Source organism: Camelus dromedarius, chromosome X (assembly GCF_036321535.1).
Source record: "Camelus dromedarius isolate mCamDro1 chromosome X, mCamDro1.pat, whole genome shotgun sequence".
Classification (NCBI taxonomy): domain Eukaryota; kingdom Metazoa; phylum Chordata; class Mammalia; order Artiodactyla; family Camelidae; genus Camelus; species Camelus dromedarius.
In genome coordinates this window covers 106652365-106676766 of record NC_087472.1, presented here as the reverse complement: position 1 = coordinate 106676766, position 24402 = coordinate 106652365, and the positions used below count along the sequence as shown (strand labels likewise).

The 24402-nt window shown below is 41.1% G+C and overlaps 1 protein-coding gene across 2 annotated transcripts in view; it reads right to left on the bottom strand.

Annotated features, from left to right (window-relative positions):
- ARHGAP6 (Rho GTPase activating protein 6) overlaps positions 1-24402 on the bottom strand; it is a 446321-nt gene that overhangs the window by 237052 nt on the left and 184867 nt on the right. The window contains exon 1 of one of the 2 annotated variants that reach the window (XM_031445953.2): positions 5681-6111. The exons of the other annotated variant lie outside the window; for it this stretch is intronic. Coding sequence (XP_031301813.1) covers positions 5681-5725 — 45 coding nt within the window. The 5' untranslated portion in view covers positions 5726-6111. Of the gene's footprint in view, positions 1-5680; positions 6112-24402 lie in introns of those variants that run through there. 2 annotated transcript variants of the gene reach the window in all.

Genomic DNA, 24402 nt, shown 5'->3' with positions numbered 1-24402 from the left:
AGACCTGGCAGGGCTGGTTCTGAGATTCAATCTGGGGGGATGCAGGAAAGGAGGGACTCCAGGATGACCCCTAAGTGTTTGGCTTGGGCAAATCACCAAGTCACCAACCATTTACTGAGATGGGAAAGACCAAGAGTGATATAGGTGAGGGACAAGTGAAGAATAAAAACCCAGTGAAGACTGCACATGACTGGATAATTATATCATAACCAAATTGAGACTCAAGTGTATTTGATCCAGGTTTATCATGAGGTAGGGAACAGGAGAAGTAAATAAAACAACTTTATTACCAGAAAGGACTAGGCAAAGAGTAGTATCTACTTTCCTTTGATTGACAGATATCTCTGCTATGCAACATCCAACAGGAATCCAATTGTTTATCAGCTAACAGTGGTACATAAGAAGAGTTTTGAAGGATGGGAGATGTGGCTTCCTAAGATGATGAGAGTTCCCAACCAAAGAGGCCACATTCAGGAGAAATTGAGTGCAGCAGAAAAGACAGCATGTTGAGAGGTGGGGGCGGGAGTGGAAAAGGTATCCATGATTAGTAAAGGTCTTAATTAAGGTGATTCAATAATCTCCCACTTATTTGTAACTTGAAAAATGTTGGCTTTTCTGAGGATACAAATGACAAGCAAACAGAGGGTTATAAAAGTGAATTCTGGGCCGTGCAGCAGGTCAGTACAAGTGCTGCTGAACTTCCTAAAATGTCTACACTGGCAGAGCTGATGGATGATAACTGATTCATATCAGCTCGGCCTCTCAGGAGTGCCCATTTCTGGGTGTCTTCAGAATTACCAAAGAATATCCTGTAATCAACACCACTGAATTATTAAGTGGACTTAATGACTTTAAAGTCTTCCAAAATCGAATGTTCAGGGAGAGCAAACTTCGAAACTTTCACATTCAGACTTTAACTGATTTGGGTGAAGAAAGGCTCACTGTCAGGATAAGTAGCTTTGCCCCTCCAGTGTGTTCCTTAGGGAGGGGTTAAGCAGAGCAAGGAAACAGTCAGCATTTAATGATGAGGCTGTGGTCAAGAGCACAGATGGTGGGACAACTACACCAAACAGGAAGTGAGATCAGCAACACAGAGGCTCAGAAGTAGACCGGTCCAAGGGCGAAAATGACCACATCTTGACAGCTGGACACCACGGGGAGCAGTCCCGAATCAGAGTCTAAGCCCCCTGCTTTTTGCCACACCTCAGTGAACAGAACACACATCACCTACCCATAGATTTATCTTACCAGCGGCAACATGAAATCTTCTTATTGTTTCTCTTTCACAAAAAGGGGGTGAAAGTAAGTCTGTGACTCCAGGGAGATCCTGGGAATAATAGTATCCATAAGCTGTTCCAAAATGCCTCTGATAATCTGTTCTAAAACTAAGGCTCAGTGCGGCAATTCTACTGAAGAAGTCGCCATACTTAATTGCATGGGTTGTCATGAAATTAGACATATATTACATGATCTTGGCAGACAATCAAGGTTTGTAATATTTTGTTTGTGGTTAATGGAAGAAAGCATATGAGGACTCTTGGGAAAGGCAGGTTAACATAATCTTTAACCCAGGCCAAATGACCTGACTTTCGGGGGTCAACAAAAGCAGGAGAACATTGCTAAAGCTCTGATCATTGAAACTGGGTGACTCATTAGTCTACCCCATCATTTGTGCTGTATTTGAGGCTCTCTCTGAATCTCCATGTTAGTTTCTGTCTGAAGTTCTGCACGTTCATTGAACAGAATATATAATACTCAAAACATTTACCATGTCTTCTCTTACCCAATCTTATTACACAGTAGTGGTCACATCTTCTTAAAAACAAACGTGAAAATCAAATAAACCAGAATCTTGAGTAGGAGTAATTTTGCTCCCCAGGGGACATTTCGAAGTGTCTGGAGATACATTTGGTTGTTACAACCTGGGCAGGGGCTATGCTACTGGCATCTATTGGGTAGAGGACAAGGATGCTGCTAAACATCTTACAGTGCACAGGACAGGCCCCCAACAAAGAACTATCCTGCCCAATATGTTCATCTTTTTTGAGGCTGAGAAACCCTGAGAAAGATACAAAGATATGGCATTGAAAAAATGGATAATGGATATCTAAATTTTGGGTTTTGTCTATACCAGTCCAATTAAAGAGCTATTTGGCCACATAATTTAACCATATGGATGGTCACATTAAGTCACTGAAGGTACAATATTTGATTGTTGGTTTATTATAGTGACAAAAGAGGGAGGGGGAAAGATAATTTGACTCATCTATCCCAGTTGCCTACATGAGTCAGACGAGCTTTGTGGAATCAGGGCACCTGGATAAAACTCTCCATTCTGTCACCAACTACACCTGTACCACCCTGAACTCTACTGCTGTAAGCCTGGATTTCTTCAGCCACAAAACAGAAAGCCTGTCTAAGCCACCAGCTGGATTTGAGGCTGAAATTGATACAGACTGTGTCCAAATACCTTGCAACTTGTATAAGACAGTAATAATGAAAAACTGCAGTTTCTCTAGAAGTGCTGCCAAGGAAATCACTGATCTGGGCATGTCATCCTTGACCCTCATACTCTAGCACCTCTATAGCCCATCCAAACACAATCTGGCTAGTCCCATGTCCTAAGCATCTTTCAAATATACTGACAATTCTCATCCTCCAGCCCAGCTCGAAAGTAGGTCATCTCTTCTCATCTCTCTCTGGCCCAAATGCCAGGATGCACTCTGGCTCCTGCTCACCCTGAACTCCATCCTGAGGCCTGAGCAGGATTTTCAAAACGCAAATCTGATCAAGTCACCAAGGATGACACCCAGCTAGAAGGATGGAGTCACCATAAACTGAACGTGGGAAAACCGTGGGAGGAAAAGTTGAGAGGAGAACATTAGGGGCTAACATCCATTTCTGTTATGATGATAAAACAAGAAGACAATTGTGGTATACTTTGGAATAGTGTTAACTGATTATATACAAACAGGATGCTCTGATCTACTTAAATGTTTGTATTTCTCTCTTTGTGACCATTATGGCCATTTAAAAAGATGGGTGAAGAGTTCATAGCAACTCTAAACATTTTCACTATTTAATCATCTTTGGAGAATTGACCAAACAGCTGGCACACAACAGGCACTCAACAAATGTTTGATGAATGAATAAAATGCAAGCCACTGGTTTCTTGTATGCAGTCTCAACTTGGACACATGAAAAAAAGCACTGAAGGAAAAGAGTTATATACTTGCCCCCGGATTACATTTCAGAGGAGGCAAGATGTACTGAGGACACACATAGGGTAATTCTTTTCCAGGAAGATGCAGACCAAAAAAAAGCCTCCAGGACTCCAGGACAAAACACAGTGGGACGAAACTATGTTGAGGAAAATAAGTGGAGTATTTGTGCTAAAAGGGAAAACAAGCTCTTAGAATTACCTAAACCAATGTGGGGGAAACAGACAAAGAGTGCAGCGTTAGAATAAATCTTAAGCCATAGAGAGTTATCTTAATATAAAAAACAACGGGTCACACTTAATAAAGAACATTCTTTTGACTTGTGACTGATATAGCACTGCTGCTTTATCATTCTAAAATATGCGTAGGAAACTTCAGAGGATACGGGAGACTTCTTCCAACCTGAGAGCCAACACCTTCCCTCTGGAATCTTCCTTTTTATAATCTTAAATCATTAAATAAGTACGTGGTGATCTATGCCAGAATAAAAGGCTATTTCATTCGCAAATCTTCAGACTGCAAGAGCAGCCTGACTCTAAGTTTATGCTTTTAGGAGAATGAGACCGCTGATTGAAAATAATTTTTAAATTGTTTTGTGATGCATTTGGATGTATTTGCATAATTGAGGCAAATGGAGGCAATAAGCATTCATGGAATGAATAGACTTTTTTAAAGAGCCAGTTCTCACCTTTCCTCCCCCCACCTTGTAAATTACATAGACACAGATTACAAATCAAAGGCACCAGCACACAGTTCAACATGTGAAAAAGGTGGGGGTGAGACGCTGATTGGGCATAATGAGACTCTAGATCCTTCAGTGCAAAGAAACCTCTGCTGAAAATGAGTTTCCCTTAATACCACTTTAAAAGGCAAATCGATGAGCTGCTAGAGAAAAGAAAGAAAGGAAAGAAAGAAAGGAAAAGAAAGAAAGGGAAAGAAAGAAAGAGAAAGAAAGAAAGAAAGAAAGAAAGAAAGAAAGAAAGAAAGAAAGAAAGAAAGAAAGAAAGAAAGAAAGAAAGAAAGAAAGAAAGAAAGAAAGGGCGAGCATTAGTAACTTACTAGTGTCTCACTTGGCATTTCAAGGCAAGTAACTCTGGCAAAGCTAGAGTAGGAGCCGTCATAGGTTCCTAGAACGTGTGTCTGAGAAGGGACCTTAACGATTTTCTAACTCAGGCCCTCTTGTTTCCAGTGCAGCAAAGTGAAACTGCAGAGGTTGGAGGTTAGACCCCCAGCTGATCCCAGACCCCACCCTGCGGCCCTGGGAACCGCAGGGGCAACTCCGGGACCTCTGTACCTATCACCCCTATCCATCTCGACTCTTTCCTTGAAATTTTCTTTTAAGGTGGAGAGTACATTTTGGAAGACACAAATTCCAGACAGATAACTGTCTTTGCCTTATTATAAATACTGATGATTCTTGTCTCAGCTTTCTGCCTGCTTCTCTCCAATTTTTTAAGTTGACATTTAGCATATCCAACCTCAATGGTGAAAATCATGTCAAGGGAAACTCAGTAAAGTAGCAGATGACAGAATAACTGCAATGTCAAAATGACACACTTTACAAATAGAAAAGTCCAAAGACTGGAGTAAACTCATACAGATGCCCACTGGCTTCCTGGAGGCGGCACTCAGAACCTTCAGAAACAGAACTCATTCCTCAGAAACATCTTTATTTTCTTTCACCTTTTCTTTCTTAAATCTTTCCTCCTTCTCAAAAATAAGCTTAAGCTAGGATCTGGATTTGGTCGGTCAGTCATTAACCTTGAGATCTTGACTCTTTCTTTAAAGAAGGCAAACCCCATGAGCTTATTGTCTGGTGTGTCCTGCAGTGCCGCATACAGTAGGTACCCAGTAACTGTGGAATATTTGAGTCAACAGGGAGAAGAGAGGTCACCGACTGAAGACCCCCTGGCATCTTGTATTAATCAGATAATGTGCAACATTGTGTCCCGCTACAAACTCGGAAGGAAATGCACGCCTACTTTTCCAACGAGCAGACTGGCTGCACCCCAACTTGCTCTGCAGCATTTCTCCAGAGAGTCCTCTGGCCACACACTGGGATCACCAAGTGGCCCTGCCTGCCGTCCAGTTCTGTGCCGGTTCTTGCAGCGTATCTGACCGAGGGCTGGGTGGGTGAACCTGGGCCCCGCCCCAGGAGCCCCATTTCTCAGCCCTGGCCAGCGAGGCGGCAGGCAGGGTCGAACTCCCGGCCCCGAAAGCAGTGACCACCGCAAGGGGCTAAAGACCACGGGCTCCAGGGGTGGGGGCTCCCCTTCTAAGGGGCACCCGAGTTTCTGAGCAGATGACACTCGGAGGTGACGCACGCGGCACTCTCCACCCCACCCCACCCCCAACCGAGGACCTCTGGGGAGCCACGGATCCCTTCAACCCTGCGCTGTCCCCTCCCAGGTCGGCCAAGTGGCGCCCCCTGTCGCCTCTGCGCGCGCCGGGACACTCACCGCGTAGTGCAGCTGCGGTTTCTCGCGGTATACCGGGTCCCCCATGTCGCCACCAGGGAGGAGTGGCGGGCCCCCGAGCGTAGCTTGGGGTCACGGCGCCTCTCCGGGTTTCCCCTGTTTTACCGCCATCCTGGGGTAGCCCCCAGACGCGAGCCCTGCTCCCTGCGCCCCGAGCGCGGTGCAAAGCGTCCCAGGCACCAGCGTCCCGCGGCGGAGCCGGCGGGGACAGGGAGGAGGCGACGGCGAGGGAAGGAGAAGGAGGAGGAGGAGGAGGAGGAGGAGGAGGAGGGAGAGGCCGAGTCAGATTCGATGGGCGGGCGTTTAATTCCTTCCGCTCCTGGCGGGCCCCAGCCTTGACGACCGCCGCCGCCAGCTGTTGGGGGCTACAGCGACCCAGCGCGCCCACGACAGGTGTCAGGGCGGCCGGCACTTCTAATCCTGCCACCCCGCCCCTGCCCAGGCCCGTGGGACCCGGGATGCCAGGGCTGGGGCTGCTAAAGCTTTCAACACCAGCGAGAAGGCGAGCTTGGGTTTTTCAAAAGATAACTTTCACTAACTTTGAAGGGGGTGTGGGCCTGACGCTGAAAGACGATTCGAAACCGGCCAGCGAGGGTGGAGTTTCGGCCTTTGGAAAGCCCTCCTTTATGAGAGTCTTCACGGCGGGAACCCTAGGAGAGGGCAGGTCTGAGAGGGGCCAATTAATGCCGCCTAGGGGAACTGCTGAGGAGGTGCTTGCTGGGCCGCGCCACTTGGGTAAACTGAGTTCTGGGGGTCTTGCAGGATCTGGGCATGTCTAGGGAACCCGGCTGGAAGAGGGATTCCTGGGAAATCTGCTGGAGCTCTGCAGAAACTGAGGACTAGCCTAGATGCCAGGCTGGGTCTGAGTTGGGGGTGGGGGGTAGTGCTCAGAGCCCTGCTTTCTGTGTTTTAGCAAATCAGAAAACAACACAGCCAAGATTTGGAAAGAGCAGAAACGTACACTATTTGCAAATGCTGCCAGATAAACCAAATCATTTTAGCACACACTGGAGATTTATAACACCTCTGGCCTCTGCTCTGCAATCCCCTCTGAAGCCTACACTTTAAAACATTATGAAGAGCACCGAGGTCCCTCCCCAGACCTGCTAGTCTGTGATATATGTGCACCTCTCGCAAGCTGAGCCCAGACAAAGGCAGAGCCTAGGGCCAGAGTAGAGACTCCAGACCCAGTGAAATCAATCAATCCAAGTCTAAGAAGGGTGGCTATCAAGTGGAAGACGGATTTATGGGTGGCTTGTGTCAATGCTTCAGGGTCCCACTATACTGGACTCCCTGGGTGGCCCTCCACCTGCTAGGCAGAGGGCTAGGAAAACTGAACTAGGCAAATGTGATCTATGTTGTCGGAAGCCAGAAGTGTGATTGTCAAGTTGGGGAGGTGGTACTGACTGGGAAGAGGATACAAGGGACCCTTTTAGGGTTCTGGAAATGTTCTGCATCTTGATCTGTACTACAGCTACCCAAGTACACCCCTATGTAAAACTTCATTGAGTGGTGCAGTTCAAATTTATGTAATTTACACCCTTCCCTACATATGTTTTATACAGCAATAACACAAAAATAAAAATAAATTCAAATTCAACCCACTGCCCAAAACAGGAACTTCCAGCCAGAGCGCTACCTGTCTTAAGAGAAAGTCAATTTCACCGTTTGTCCAAGTCTCCTCCCTGCAGCCTGACCTGCCCAGATCGCCTTTCCCTCTGCAAAGTGGGAGAACAGAGCAAACCCACTCACCTTGGAAGCCCTCCCTGCTCCCCAGGCAGAGCTGGAAAAATGACACAAAAAAGTCCCCTCTTCACTTTCACTCCACTCTGCTGCTGAAAGCAACCTTTAGAGCCATGTCATCAAAGACCCTTAGACTAAGGCAGAGAACTAGCATGAGCTTCACCACATGGCATCCTTCAGAGAATGCAGCTGGAGCAGCCAAAAGAGGGCATGTATACACAAATGCCCTGATTTCGGAGCCATTGCTTCCCTGTGCTCTATTTAGAAGGAGGAACTCTCCAGCCTCAGGACTTCTTCCTCTGTCATACATACTGTAGAGCCCTCAAAGCTAAAAATACCTTTTCCTATAAAAACTATTTCATTATTAATGTAAACAATCCAAGGTGGGTCCCTGGATTTAAAAAGCCTTAAACATAATCCTTTGATCATTACCCCTAAGCATATCACCTCCATATTAAAACTAGGTCATCTTAGATTTAGTTTGTATTCTGCCTTTGAAAAATGTACTCAGTCACTAAATGGCATTATTGAAAGCCAAAAATAATCCATCACTCCCAAACCATGTACTTATATTTTAGGAATGACTTCTGCCTGCTACCATATTTCTTGCTAAATTGTAATTGCTAAGTTGGAGTTAAATTTTCAAGTGCAATAGGGTTATTTTTCTGGGCTTGAAAAATTGGAGGAGATAGGACAAAACATTTAAGAGAAGAAATTATCCGTTCATGCTGCAAGACTCTTCAGTTCACCCCAGAATGAATCATACACCTCTTCAGTTCTCAGTCCACTTCTTCACGACTTAACAAGGGACCTAGAAGAGTGTGCAAAACTCTAAGAGGTCTGTTAAATCAAACCATTTGATCATTTGATATCACTTATATGTAGAACCTAAAAAATGATACAAGTGAACTTACTTACAAAACAGAACAAGACTCACAGAGAGAAAACAAATTTATGATTACCAAAGGGGAGGGACAAATTAGGAATTTGAGATTAAGAGATACATACTACTAATATAAAAGAGATAAACAACAAGGTATTACTGTATAGCAGCACAAGGAACTATATTCAATATCTTGTAGCAACCTATATTGGAAAAGAATCTGAAAAAGAATACATATATATATGCATAACTGAATCACTTTGTTGTACACCTGGAACACTGTAAATCGACTATACTTCAATAAAAAAGTTTTAAACTTTAAATTTAAAATTTGAATTCCACACATTATTTTTATTTGAATATATTTCAAGGTATATTTTAAACATCACTCTAATAAAAATTTCTTTTTTGCACATCTCTAGTTCCAAGTATCCCTCCCATGTTATTTAATTATTCACTTGGTTACTTATTCAATAAAATTTTTAAGTGCATACGATTCGCAGGTATTGTTCTAGGTCATTTAAACTATGCATTAAATGGCAGGTGGTTTTAAAATTCAGGTTTGACCTTTTGGGGTGACGGAGGGAGATAAAGAACACACATTAAACCTCACTTCAGAGAAGGCTGAAGTTCATCCCATTTGCTGGTTAGGTTCCGAGCCTGCTTGGCTAATGTTCTCTTTTGGTTAGTCATTTTTTTAAAATAAATTTCTCTGATGTTTATAATTTCCTTCAGAGAGGACTCAAAAATAATCTCTAGGAGTTTCTTTACTAGCATCACTTTTAAGAGAAAACATGTCACGCGAACAGTGGCATTTCCATGACTTCCCGCCCCCAAACATTCCAGCACTTCCAGAACTGAAGGCTGCCCTTGCTGCCAGGGCATGCACATTAAACCCCTTTTTGCATTTACTCTGCCTGCCTATAAGCTGAGTTAATATTTTCTACATTTATTGCCAACCCAAGGTTGATGACTCTTTTTTAAGGAAAACTTTACCCAAATCCGTGGAAGCAAATTCAACTTTAGGGTTTAGGAGGAGCTGAAGGTCCATGTGAGCACTAAAACCCACTTAGGAACAGAGGATGAGGCCCTTCCTGTATACCCAGCCGGGCCATTGTTAACAGACTGACTATGAGATCCTCTTGGATAGGGAACCCCTTCCCCAAAACCCAGTGCCTATATTCTTCCATATTACTGTCCTGTCAACTCCAAGAGTATTTTTTAAAATTTGAAATAGAAAAATTGATAATATATAATGTGCAGCTAAGTGAATTATTGCAAAACTTATCCCCATATAACCTTCACCCAGCTCAAAGCATAGAATATTGCTAGTGTCCCTCGGCTGCATTATAACACCCTCCCCCAGCCCCCACCCTGACCCAGGAGCAGACACTGCTCTATCTTTTATGGACTTCACTTATTTGCTGCCCTTTTATGGCAGAGTTTCTCAATCCCAGCACTACTGACATTTGGGGACTGATAATTCTCTGCCCCCCTCAGCTTTACTGAGATATAATTGACATAGGGCATAGGTTTAAGATGTACAGTGTGATAATTTGATACACATACATACTGTGAAATGATTACCACAATAAGACTAGTTAACACCGCCATCCATTCACATAGTGACCATTTTTGGTGTGTGATGAGAATATTTAAGATCTACTCTCTTAGCTGCTTTCAAGTGTACAATGCATTTTTGCTAACTATAATCACCACGCTATACATTAGACGCCCAGAATTTATTCATTTCATAACTTAGACGTTTGTACCCTTTGACCAACATCTCCCCATTCCCCCACTTCCAGTCCCTGGTAACTGTCACTCTATTCTCTATTCCTAAGTTCAGCTTTTTTAGATTCCACATGTAAGTGAGATCATACAGTATCTGTATCTGTCTGTCTCTGTCTGACATTTCATTAGCATAATTCCCTCAAGGTCCACTCTTGTTGTCTCAGATGGTAGGAATTTTTTTATGGCTGAATAATGTTTCATTCACACCACATCTTCTTTATCCATCCATCTTCATCCTTAGATGGACACGAGGTTGTTTTCACATCTTGGCTGTCATGAATAATGCTTCAGTAAACATGGGAGCACAGCTATCTCTCTGAGATCGTGATTTCAATCCTCTGGTATATATACCCAGAAGTGGGACTGCTGGATCATATGGTAGTTCTATTTTTAATTCTAAATTTTTAAAGAACCTCCATACTGTTTTCTATAATGGTTGTACCAGTTTACATTCCCACCAATGGTCTACAAGGGTTTCCTTTTCTCCACATTCTTACCAATACTTATTATCTCTTGTCTTTAATAACAGCTATTCTAACAGGTGTAAGGGTATATCTCATTGTGGCTTTTAGTGGCAAGTCCCCAGTGATTAGTGATGTTGAGCACCTTTTCAAATACCTGTTGCCCATCTGTATGTCTTCTTTTGGAAAATGTCTATTCAGGTCCTTTGCCCATTTTTTAATCAGATAATTTGTTTTTTTGCTATTGAGTTGTATAAGTTCCTTATATAATTTGTATATTAGCCACTTATCAGATATATGTTATGCAAATATTTTCTCCCATTCTTTAGATTGCCTTTTCATTTTGTTGATTGTTTCTTTTGCCCTGCAGAAGCTTTTTAGTTTTGTGTAGTCCTAATAGTTTATTTTTGCTTTTGTTGCTTATGATTTTGAGGTCATACCAATAATTCTTTGCTGTGGAGGCTGTCCTGTGCATCATAGGGTGTTTAGCAGCATCCTTGGCATCTATTGAAAAATGTCCCCTCAGGGTGGGGAGGCAAGATCACTCCTGTGTGAGAATCACTTGCTTTTTAGGAAGTTGTGTATCTACAAATCTTAGAGCTTAGTGCTGCCTGTTTTCTACCTTCATATAAATGGATTCATAAGTATGTTTTTATTACATCTGGCTTCTTTTACTCAACATTATGTGTTTAAGGTTCATTCCCATTGCTATCTAGTATTCCACTGTGTGTGTTTACCAATATTTATCTTTTCAACTGCTGGTAGACATTTGTGTCCTTTCCACTTCTGGACTACTGAAAACCATGCTGCTTGAACATCATTATACATATCTCCTTGTGAACATGTGTACGCATTTGTATAGTGAGCAAACCAGGAAACAGCACTGCTAGGCCATAGGCATGCACATCTTCAACTGTACTGGACAATGCTCAACAGTTTTCCAAACTGAATGTACCAATTAGAATCTTTATTTACACTACAGTATAAATAGACTGAACATGGTTTATATAAAGACTGAATATAGTTTAGAATTGTCTCTCTTCTCGGTTTTCTCATGGAGTTACAAAGATAAAATTCAGGAAATCAAACTCCAGGATCAGGAAGGAGAGATGGGGAAGCAGCTTAAGGTCTTCCTTGTCCAAAATCACATGTCTCTTGTCAGCAGACACAGACCTATCAGCCCAGCTAGGGTCACAGCATTAGGAATGCCATTGCCTGACCCCACCCACACATGTGGGTAGGAGCAATGGATACATCGGTTACACTCTTGAGGGAGGAATTTTTTTAGGCAGATGTTCAGCATACAGTGTGTGTGTGTTAGGGGGGAATCTCAGTAACCCAACTGTAAACATAAATGTCACTTAAGGAATTGCCATTCTGCCCCACAGCCATAATTCTCCCCTTCCTTTTAACCTTAATAGGGATATAGGGATGGGAGAGATCCAGGAAGTAAGTAAGGATCCCATTCCTTTCTCCACATAAGTTAGAGAGACACAACCCCCAGCCTGAAGACATACCTGGTCCAATGACCAGTGAATGAGGAATTCCTGGGGGTCCCAAGAATGGCACCTGGTACTGTGGTGACACAGAACAGAGAAGAGAGTGAAGAATGCCCTGGTATCACCTAGTACACTTGCCCTGAGCCTTGATCCCTACTACAAAGGATATCAAGAAGTTATACATCGACAAAAACTGAGAATGTGATGATCTGTGAATGCAGGGAAAGATAGTGAGGGAGGGAGAGTGAGGATAAACAGAGCATTACCACAGGTTCAGTTTAGCATCACTCATTTGTCCTTTTCTTGCCATTTTGATATTTTCACTGAAGAATTGCCACTCAGTGCCTTGGAGCCAAGGAGAGTGCCCTTAAAAAGTATCCACAGAGAGAAGTTCTTAAAATAAAGTTTCTATTTCAGGCTCAGTAGGCAAAAAAGCATAGACTGTAATCCCTCTAGTTATGACTTCCCCCCAAAAACAGTTGAAGAATCAAGAAACTGCTTTTCATCATATCCATAATCAAATGTTAGTCTATTGCCTCCACCCAACCAATTAAAACCTCCTTTTTTCTGCATGGTGTTGTAAGTGTGTAAAGCCTGCAGAACGTCCATGACAACACTAATACTGCAGGTGCTAAAATTATTATTTGGAATGATAATGATTCCACTAATTATTGAGCATCTATGTCACTGGTCCTTTGTCGAACTAGATGCTTTGCAAACAGCAAATCTCTGAATAATTTTGAGAAGAAAGTATGATTATGTCCATTTTATTCATGAGAGTAAATAACTTGGTTTGCACACCTGGTAAACGGTGGAGTTGAGATGTAAATGGAAGTTGGGTTCAAATCTCTTTGCCGGTCATTCCAGTACGTTTCAAAGTAGAGATTCATTTTGATAAGTCTGACTCATTTATTAGATTGCTGTGGTGCCTTCTTATGAAAGGGGGTAACAGATACTGCCAGTGCCGCATCTATATCTCTCTTAGGCCAGTGGTTCTCAACAGGGACGATTTTTTTTTCCCAAAGGGACACTTGGCAATTTCTGGAGATATTTTTTGTTGTCACAACTGTGGGGGTAGGGGTTGTCACTTGTAAACCAGTGTGTGGAAGTAAGGGATGTTGCTAAATATACTACAACACATAGGACAGCATCCCCCACAACAAAGAAATATCCTACCCAAAATATCAGGAGTACAGAGGTTGAGAAACAAACTCTTCATAGACATAAGAAATTCACCCTCTAATAATTTCCACTTAGTAGTACACTTCATACCAACAACAAATTTTCTTTCAGTGGAGCAAGTCTCATGCCAATGAAGAAAATCAGTAAAAATTTCCCCATAGCAGAAGAGTAGGGCCGAGCTTTGGAACTAAACACAAGTGGATTTCCACCCAACACAGCATGTCAAAAGGCTAACAGATAGGGCAAAAACTGGCCATTTGTGTGATCAAAATTGGCAGCTATGGAGTCATTTGGAGCACTTGACTAGTCGCTCAAAGAAACTGTTGTTAGAACCTCAAAACCCCCTAGTTTTGGAGGCTCAGCAGCATTATGCATGATGACACCTGGCATTCCTCTAGTGCCTGGAGCTTTCAAAGCAATTTCACATGTAATGGGGCTCCCCATCTAAATTAATCTATTTTGTGATTATGATTTTCATTTTTTAATGGGAGCAGAACATATAAGGCAAACATTAAGAATTTCTTGTCAGGAGTGTAATAAAACGAGAAGAATGAAACAGAGCATCCTTTGCTTGCCAAGTCAATTAACCTGTCTATATCCCATTAATCCACCAAATACAGAGCATGGACCAGAGAGTTCCAGATCCCAAAGGAATGCTTGGCACATAAAGGTAGAACATCAACTGTTTAGCAGGGCATTCTTTGCCTTGCTGTGCAATGAGAGCCAACCAAAGAAAACTGCTCCAAGACTAATTTCTTTACTCCTGATTTTTGGGACCATGCTCTAGGAAAGTGGTCCTCTAGGAGGGGCAATGTTGTCTGCCAGAGGACATCTGGCAATGTCTGGAGACACACTAGGTAATGTGCTACTGTGGCTAGGGATGCTGCTAAACGTCTCACAATGAACAAGCCAAACTCTACCGCCCAACACACACGTATACAACAAAGAATGATCTGGCCCCAAATATCAATAGTGCCAAGGTTGAAAAACCCTATTTTATGGATATCATTGTTCTGGTCAAAATAATCCTAATATGTCAGAATCTAAACATCAGACTAGGACTTTTTCTTTTTTTTCAACTTTGGTTGCCATCTTTCTCCACGTTCATACACACAACATATATGGAAACATATTACCTGGAGGGATTATAGAGATTATAAGATTTCCTATCCCTTTCAGCAGAAGACAGGACAAGACGAAAAGGGATCAGAATGGAATGGCTAATCAGTCTTTCTGAAAGTATGGTCTTCAGGATCACATACATCAGAATCACTTGGGGTGGGATTAAAAAAATTGACTGTGAGGACCTCCCCAAAACACACTGAATCAGAATCTCTTGGAGAACTACCTCAGAAATGGCATTTCTAGCAAGATCCCTTGATTACTGTCATGTGCAACACAATTTAAGGACCACTGATGTCCTGGGAGTAAGATGCAGAAAGTGATGTTTAGAAAGGCTGAGTAGTTTGTTCAAGGTCATGCAGCTAGCATGAGACAATGTCAGAATCCACCCCAAGCTCTGGATTTAATGTTAAAAGAAGGTGGAAAATATCTCTAAATTTATGACTAACAAGCAAGAATCAGATCCACACGTAATTACTGAAGAAGAAATGAAAATAACATTTAGCCCAGTTCATTACAACCTAGAGCCTGTTAAGTGACTCGCTACATTTTCCCATGGTTTTGTCAAGTTTTCTCCCCATTGTCTTCATGACTAAGAGTAAAAAGAATGCTACACATGATTTCTTTCAAAGCTCTTAGGGACAACTGATCTCCATTAAATTTTATCTTTCAAAACTATGGAACTCGTTTTCTCATATTAACATGTCAAGAAATGACAAATGTGTATAAATTACACAAATTATTAGTCCTTTTAGATATTCCAAAGGGAAAATCCCTTCAGAGTCTATTGAAAAAACCTTCCAGCGTAGAAATAATTCTTTGTCTCCCATCTTGGCAAAATAAAGCTGTCAGCCACTAGTTCCCTATGGTTGATGGCAAAGTCTGAGGTTTGCAACAAAAGAAAGCTATTTTGTACATCATAACAGACAATATGACAACTTCAAGGCTATCAGTTTGCATTTCTCTTAAGTCCCATTTTTACAGTGGAATGATTGAAAGAACAAAGAAAATTCAGTCTGTGAAAGCTGAAGAAGAACATGAAGATAATAATGAATGATTTGAAGGGAAGTCATGTGTAAGAAAGCCTGTCAGTTCTGTCCAGAAAGCTGAACAAGGATCAAGAGTGGAAATAATGAAGACTCAGATTTTGGCTCAGCATAGGAAAGAACTTTCAACATTTGACCTGGCAATTCCACTCCTAGGTATATAATGAAGAAAAATGAAAACATATGTGCCCACAGAAACTTCTGCACTCGTGTTCATATGGCAGCATTATTTATAACAGCCTAAAGGTGGAAGCAACTCACATGCTCATCAACTGATGAATGGATAGACAAAATGTAGTCTATCCACACAATGGAAGATTATTTGGCCATAAAAAGGAATGAAATATTGTTATGTGCTAAAACATGGATGAACCTTGAAAACACTATGCTAAGGGAAAAAAGCCACGTATTATATGATTCTGTTTATACAAAATGTCCAGAATAAGCAAATCCACAGAGACCAAAAGTAGATCCATGGTTGTGTAGGACTGGGGAGATGAGGAGCTGGGGAGTTGAGCAGGTGAAAGCTAAAGGGTACAAAGTTTCTTTTTGGGGTGATGACAATGTTCTAAAATTGATTATGGGGATGGTCGCACAGTTCTGAATATACTAAAAACCACTGTATTCACTTTATTTTTTTTAAGTGAAATATAGTCAATTTACAATGTTGTGCCAATTTCTGGTGTATAGCATAATGTTTCAGTCATATATGTACATACATATATTCCAACATTTATGTATTCACTTTAAATTAGTGAATGTATGAAATGTGAATTTTATGTCTATAAAGCTGTGAGAGAGGAGAGAGAAGAGAGAGAGAGAGGAAGGGAGGGAGGGAGGTAAAAAAGAAAAGGAAAAGAAAGGGAAGGGAAGGGAGGAGAGGGGGAGGGAAAGAGGAAGGAAAGAAAGAACGAAGGAAGATCTTTATAATAAATCAGGTGGTATAAGAGAAGGAAGGTGGCTATCCTGGGAGGGAGTAATTTCTTCTTCCCAGTAATATTTAAGATGGGCCTGGATGACCATCAGCTAGAAAGCCTGCATTATGTGGGCAATTTCACCACAGGACTCTAAAATGTCATAGTCAATGTTTCGCCCCTTTCCTGTTTCCCTGACTACAACATGTGTCGCTCAAGGCTAAAGACTGACTTCTATTAATTCATTCCAGTCCATTCTTTCATTCATTCTTTCCATGCCAACTGAAGGCCTTGTACTATTTCTCTCTCTTAATAATACAACTGCTTCTTGCCTTAGGTAGAGTTCCTCAGAAATAGACACTAAGATAAAGATTCATATGAAAGTGATTTATTAAAGACATGTTCCCAGGAGTAACTGGTAAGGGTTAAGCATAATAGGGGAGGAGAGGGGAGGAAGCCCAGTAATGGTGTGATTTCTGGCAGTCTCAATCTCAGCCTGATCTCTCAGGGAGCTCTGGAGTTGTCCCACCTCAAGCCAAAGGAGCTGAGCTTTAATATCCTCACACCCACCAATCATGGGCTATGGGATGCCCCAGGGTGATGTAAACTCCCAGGCACTTCCTGTTCTTTGTGGGTAAAGGGAAACTGCTCAGGAACCCCAAGGGAAATCCTCTGAAGAAGTTCACAGATGTTGGTCATTAGAAGCAATCCACACAGAAGCTGGGGAATGGAACAGGCACACAAGACTGGTAAAAGATCTGAGATATTCTGGGCAAAGCACTGACAGTGAGCATCCACTACACTTTTGAGTTGAAAACTTGTTAAGCTCTAAGGCTGTTTATGACTCTGTTCCTATGTACAGATGTCCTGAGCAGCACAGAAGTGTGCAGCCCCCAGATGTATTTCCAGCAAGATGAAGTATGAGTTGATCTTCCAGGACTCTATACCCTGGCTTATTCTCTTTCTTTTTGATAAATGCTTTATCTGGCATCTTTGCCCACATTAGACCAATTTCATATCATATGCTGAAAATCTTCTTAAGTGGTGAATCTGCCTACAAGTACTATAGGGAACTTCTCAGCAGCTTCAGCATCTCCAACTATCATTTAGTCACTTTTAAGTTTGGGTAGATTCCCAAAACTGCAAACCCGTGGAAGCATCCATGAATAGGTTACTTTACATACTGGATTTATTTCCTTCCCTTGAATTATCATAAATAGGTCTAAAAAGTTGATCCCCCAGACACACGGTTAAATTTTTCTCTGCTTTATCAATCATTTTATGACATCATTTGTTGATTACCATCTTTTTCTGGGGATTAAATTAGTGTGTGTGTGTGTGTGTGTGTGTGTGTAGCAGTTAAAACAGTGCCAGGTGCATATATGTTCTATATCACTGTTTGCTATTATCACATAGTTAAAGAACTCTCAGGTTGTGTGATGAGGTCTCTGTCCTCACGAGTCTTCTTATCAAGGGACTTGCAACAATTTTTGACCTACTTGGATTTTGAAAACTTGTTTCTATCTTGCCTTCTTTTCTGCTACTTCTTACTAGCATTTTCTTCTCTCATTTCCTCTGAGGTTATCATACAAGATGGGGTTAAACTCCTCAGCACCAAGCAGAAATACTGGAAATATTAGGTAAACTGAAAAACAAGGGGGAAAAAAGCAGAAACAAAGAGAGCTCCCAGAACCTCTTAAAGCATATTTTGATGGTGAGGAGCGAGCCAGAGGGCTTTCCTCCAGAGTATGGTTTTGTTTGTATCTATGAAAGTGTACAAGTTGAAATTCCATAAATAGATGAGCTTCTGTACCACTTTCTACTGCTAATATTTTCTTTTCCTCTGACGTCTGTCCCCAGGATTTCAGTTCATGGTAAGCGCTTAATAAATGCATGACAACTGATGTTAGAAAGTGTTAAGGGGCATAGAGCATTCTAGAAAAATCCAGGAAAAAAATCAAACGTGAAAAATCCTCATTCAAATAATTTACAAAATACCTGGGGAAAAAAGCATGTGACACTTTAACATTTTTGTTTTGTTTTGTTTTTCCTAAAAGAACAAATGAAGGGAGATGTTTGTCTCAGATCTGGCGGCTAGGAGTCAGTAAGAATGGCTTTTACATTTCTAAATGGTTGAAAGAAAAATCGAAAGAACAATATTTCATGACATATGCAAGTTACGTAAAATTCAAATTTCGGCATCCATAAATAAAGTCTTATTGGAGGACAGTCACGTTGATTCATGTATGTATTTGTCTATGGCTGCTTTTGACAGTCTAACATATCTGGTCTTTTACAGAAAATTTTTGCTGATCCCTGGTTTAGAAAAGTAAAATAGTACATTCTTTCGTTTAATTTTTTCCTACTTTTGGTTTTCATCTTCTCCCTCCTGCAGTTTTATAAGTCCAAAGGAAAAAAAGATAACTTCCATTTATTCCTTTCTATTAACGTCTCCATTATTTTCTTTCATTTATAGCCTTGAAGCAGACAGATGACTTGCCCCACATAAACCAGCCTGTTTAGGGCAGGCAGACTTCCAAATTGGATTCTGTTGCTCCACATATCTGAGCTTTTACAGACACATCTATGCTATTTCTAGAAATCTCAGGTAAAATGTATGTGGCATTCACGTGGTCTGTAGAAGGCAGCCCACTGTCGTTTCTTCTAGAGCAGTATGGATCATAATCAAAACCAAACATTCCCTTGTTCTGTTTGTATTCACTAGTCTTAAATCATTTGTCAAAGTATTTCCCTCTCATTGATTGGTGCTTTCTAAGTCTCATGGAAAGGAAAGCTTTCCCTGTGCCCTCGCCTTGCAAGTGGAATCCTGCTTTTGGACACATGCTGTTCCTTGGTATCCCTCACTCCAAATTTGAATGGAGTTTGCACACATCTACATTGGAGTCCACTACACACCACGCCACGTGCTCTGAGACGAGAAAAACAGAAGTTTCTAAAACATCCAAGTCTATAGTTGGTCCTTAGAGTCTGACAATTTTGTCCTGTCTTAAAAACCTTATGCCATTCAAAGGAGGCAAATTTGAAGTGTTATTTATTTTTGTGGCATAAACTTTTCCATAGGCTGTGACTTATAAGTTATGCCATGCTGTATAGACAGATGTGTACATATAAAATTTTCAGACTGGTTGAGATTCTGGAAGGAATTCAGAAATCCAATCCATTTTCTACAACTAGCATGAGTTAAAGAGCGTCCTCTTCACATTCTGAATATTCCAAAATGCAGCCATCCACCTTTTTCGTTTCTTCCCGGGGAGGATGCCCTTTGAAATTCTAGGTCACAGACTGAATATGAGCCCTTTGTTTTCAAGGGGTAAACTCCCTCCACCCGCAACACTCTTCTTTCTCCATCACATCCATCAGTCCCCCACCCCCACCCCGCAACATCTCCCATTTCTCCTTTGCCTCTGTAACTCCCGCTAGCCTCTCTGGATCTCCTGGACCTTATGGATCCACCTCACCGCCCTGCAATAGGAGGCTGTGCTTGCCTTTGGTCATACCTCTATTATGGCACCCATCTTTTCTGCTTCCTCCTGAAACACTACTCTCCTCAAAGACAGGGACTGTCATAGTCATCATTTTACCCCTAGAACCTGATCCTATGCCTACTATACAGCAGCGCTGGAGAAATATTTGTTGAATGCTGTTATTAAATATGATTCCAGGAAATGAGAAAATCAGCGTTTGGTGTTTACAGTACTAGCAAGTCTAGAACGACCCTGGACTGGAATCAACTACAATGGCAGTGATTGCTGCTTGGAGTAACCTGGTGACTTATCCAACAGAATCATTTCCCTAGACCAGTCTTGACTCCCATGCCCAGATGCTGAATGCTGCAAATGGCTCGCAATTATCATCAAGACATTGTGATGTGGTATTGAAAAGCAAAACCTTTTAAAATCGTAACTCTGGCTCTTAGGAAAGAATAAACCACCTCTCCAGAAAAGGAAAGTTCAGAAGAAATCACAGGGATGCTGTCCAATCTCAGGGCCGCCATTTTAGGTTATAGAACAAATATATTCAAGGGCCTCTCTCAAGGGAATTCAGCATGTCTAAGAGGTAAGTCTGGCTCACAGAACAGGGACGCTTCCCAAGGGCACAGCAGGGTCTAGGAGGTCAGGCTCTTTACTTTGGTTTCCCATGAAACAAGAGGAATCCAGTCAAAATTCCATGAAACGGCTGAGCTTTGATAACTGTGAGTCCCATCTTTGCACATCCATCCCATTTAACTCTGTTATCAGACAGTGAGACCTAGCTCCCTCATGGTTCAACACTGAGGGACAACCAAGGGGCAGAATAATTTGCTTCTCCTAAGACCAGGATCTCCGAATGCTTTGGTCCACAAAGCAAGAAGCCCACTTAACTTCTGACAACAAGAGCTTGGCAATGGCACCCTTGTTCCAGTACCCCCATCCTCCTAACTCCACTCCCCTCCTAGGACTATGAAGAAAAGGGAAGGAGCAGGGAAGTTCTTTTCTTAATGAGAAGCCCCCTTGGAAGCAGCTATAACCCAAACACTGGAGCCAAAGCAGTTGGGTCGGTGACACTTTCCTTTCTGTCAGATCTTAATTTCCACAAAAATACAAGTCATGCATTTTTCGAGGTTTCTCCTAAAATGATAACTGGATTCTTTTTTCAAAAAAGTATTCTTTGAGGTGCTATACCAGACCTGGGAAGCTACATCAACATAATCTAAATCTTCTGAGATTCTTACAAGCAGTTGGCTCCAGTCCCTTCTCATCACTTGCCAGATGTTTTTTCTCTTTCCTTTGGGGGATGTTAATCTTTTAAATCTCATGAATGTCTATACATATGTATTCAAATATATACACATATATATATATATGTGATTATATATATTTATACACATACATACTTAGTCTCAAGTCTCATTAAGATACATTATAATGATGTTATCTTTTTAAATGAAAGATTTTGGAGAATTAGGAGACATGAATAGAAGTACATCTTATGTATGTATCAGAACTTTTGGGTTGAATATCTAGATTTATTTATAATTATTTAAATAATTTACATATAAATATTCAAATATTTAAATAGTTTATAGCAGTGCCTTTTTTAAAGCATGGTTATCAATTACTCTAATGCTTGGATTATTACATCCCTTTTATTCATTTTTAGCATTTAATATTTTTCTTTCTTTTATAACTTCTTGTTTGCATCCAAGGGAGGGAACATATTTAACTCAATGTATCAGCCAAAAGTTTGGGTAATTCTTTTAAAAGACCTGGCTATTTCTTCTGATCTTCTCCTTTAAAATTTGCCTCAATTCCTAACTTTGGAGGAATAATACTTTAATTCTTTTTAAAATCTAAAATTGATGTTTTGGAGAAGTACACACATCTTAGCCAGCTTCCCACACAAGACAGGGCAGCCAGCCAAAATTCAAGACTGCAATTGAGGCAGATGACACTTAGCATACAAACAGCTCCCTCAGTCTCCAGCGCCTCTTTACAACTTCACAATGTTAAGAATAAACAGAAATGGGGGGAAAACCCCTTCTTCTAAATTGCCTTCTTAGGATCGATGAATTCCATATTCAGCTGACCTTGCAGCCTTCACTTTCTCCTTTGGCCAAAAAGCCCAGAGGCACGGGGTCTGCTCAGTGGGTTAATCCACTGCAGTTTAGATACAAACTTCTTATCCTCTCCAGGGCCTCTCAGAGCTGAGACCACCTTGGTGGCTACACAGTCAGGATGGATATAGCCTAATGCAGAAAGCTCAAAACAGAAAATGTGCTTCATTTGTTACTGAGACTAGAAGGCAAATGTAGTCTCAAAGGGCTGGGCCTGTTTTGTAGCCTTCTGTGGTTATTTTAGGAAGAACACATCATAGACAACATTTTTCATAGAAAACTGGTTGAAAGCATCACTGCAAGGTTTCCATCATTAAAGAGATATAAATTCTTTTTCTTTTTTGGAGGGGGGCTCCTTATTGAAATACATATACAAGCCAACAGTACTGAATTCATACAAAACTCAATGCGTTTTTCCAAAGTGAACACCCCTGTATAATGACTACCCAGAACAAGAAAAGCTCTCTCCCAAAATTTAAAAGTAATCACTATCCTGACCACCAACATCATATATTTTGTTTGCCTTTGCCTGAACTTTGAGTCAATAGAATCCTGCATTATACAGTCTTTTTTTTTAAAATCTGGCTTCTTTCATCTCTGTGGCATGTTATAGCATGCAATAGTTCATCGTCATTGCTGAGAAGTAGTCCATCGTGTAAATAAAACATGCCTCTTTTCCTTTTCTACTGTCAAGAGACATTTTACCATTAATAGCCAGAAGTTATCAATGAAGAGTGCCAGTATGAATATTCTAGTGCGTGCTTTTTGGTGAACATAAGCAGGCATTTCTGTCGAGTATACACCTGGGAGTAGAATGGCTCCATTACAGGGAGTACACATGTTCTGCTTCAGTAGATACTGCCCAACAGTTTCCCAAAGTATTTGTACCAACTTACACTGCCACAAGCAACGTATGAGAATTCTAGTTGCCCCATACTAATGCAATACTTGATATTGTCAGTTCTGTTTCTCTTTCTTAATTATGGCCATTTTGATGGGCAAGTAGTTGTAGTGCACTGTGGTTTTAATTAACATCTCCCTGATGACTAATGAGTTGATGCACTTTTCATATGCATATTGGCCTTCAGATATACCTTTTGTAAAGTGTCTGTTCCAGTCTTTTGCCCATTCTTCCACTGAGTTGTCTGTCTAGAATTGGGGTTTCATGTAAAGGGACAGATGTAAAATATTTTTGGCTTTTCAGGCTATACAGTTTCTGTCACAACTACTCAACCCAGCTGTGACAGTGCGAAAGCAGTCATAGACCATACATAAATGAATGGGAGTGGCTGAGTCCCAAGAAAACTTTCTTTACCAAACAGTGGGCTGAATTTAGCCCACAGTCCATGGTTTGATCACCTCTGGCTTAGAAGATCTACCGGGTTTTGATTTCTAAATATTAGCAAAAGTTGAGTTGTATACCAGAGCTTGCTAATTGTCTATCCAATATTCATTCTTCTATTACTTACTGGTACCATAACAATGGAGGAGGTACCATAATACCTGGCTGAAAAAAATTAAAGATATTTAACTATCAGAGACTAAGTGTTGGGTGGAGGGCTTCTAAGAAATTGTTAAAAGGAAGCTGTCTCAGCAAGGATGACCCTCTGAGCTCCCTTCCTCCTTATTCTTTTTGTCTGAGACATGTGTATGATGGCTGGATATATAGCAGTCATCTTGTGATCATGAGACAATCTAGAATAGGAAAACTGGCACTAATGGCAAAAGGGAGAGAACTTGAGACACTAATGACATTGTTGAACTGCCCAATCCTTTCACTTGTTTTATGTGTGAGAAAAATTACCACCTACTTTGTTTAAGCCACTCATTTCAATTCTGTTTCCAGCAGCCAAGTGTAATTCTTAATGGATAAAAGAAGATTCCATCCTGTTTGATTACTCCTTACTGAAATTTTAACCTTTAGTTTTATTGTTTAGCTACTTCATCCATCATCACTGGAAACTCAGCACATGCTCTTTTTTTAACTTTTTTTTTATTGAATTATAGTTATTTTACAATGTTGTGTCAAATTCCAGTGTAGAGCACAATTTTTCATCAGCACATGCTCTTTTATCTTTTTGTGCTTTCTCTCTCTGTTTCAGTCCTGTTTCCTCCCTTTGGCCATGTACTTTTTCTTGGAGAAGAAATAGCCCACATTTCTCTGTGTCCACAGTATTTGAAAGTAAGTTCGTCATGTGTAGTCAGTCCTCCAAAAATAGTTCTTTGTGATGATGTTTATGTTTAAAATGATGAAGAACATCCTTCATTGGGCAGAATGATAGCATATTTTTGGTCAGAAAGACAGGTAAAGAAAGGCAATTTTGGAGTCTGTAGGCAAAGGGCAGAGCTGGGTAGCCTCTTAATAGTCACAGTGTCCTATAAACTAATACTGTAAATTTAGGCAACTCAAAATTACAGTCTTTTGGGTATTGTTTAGTCTTCCAGC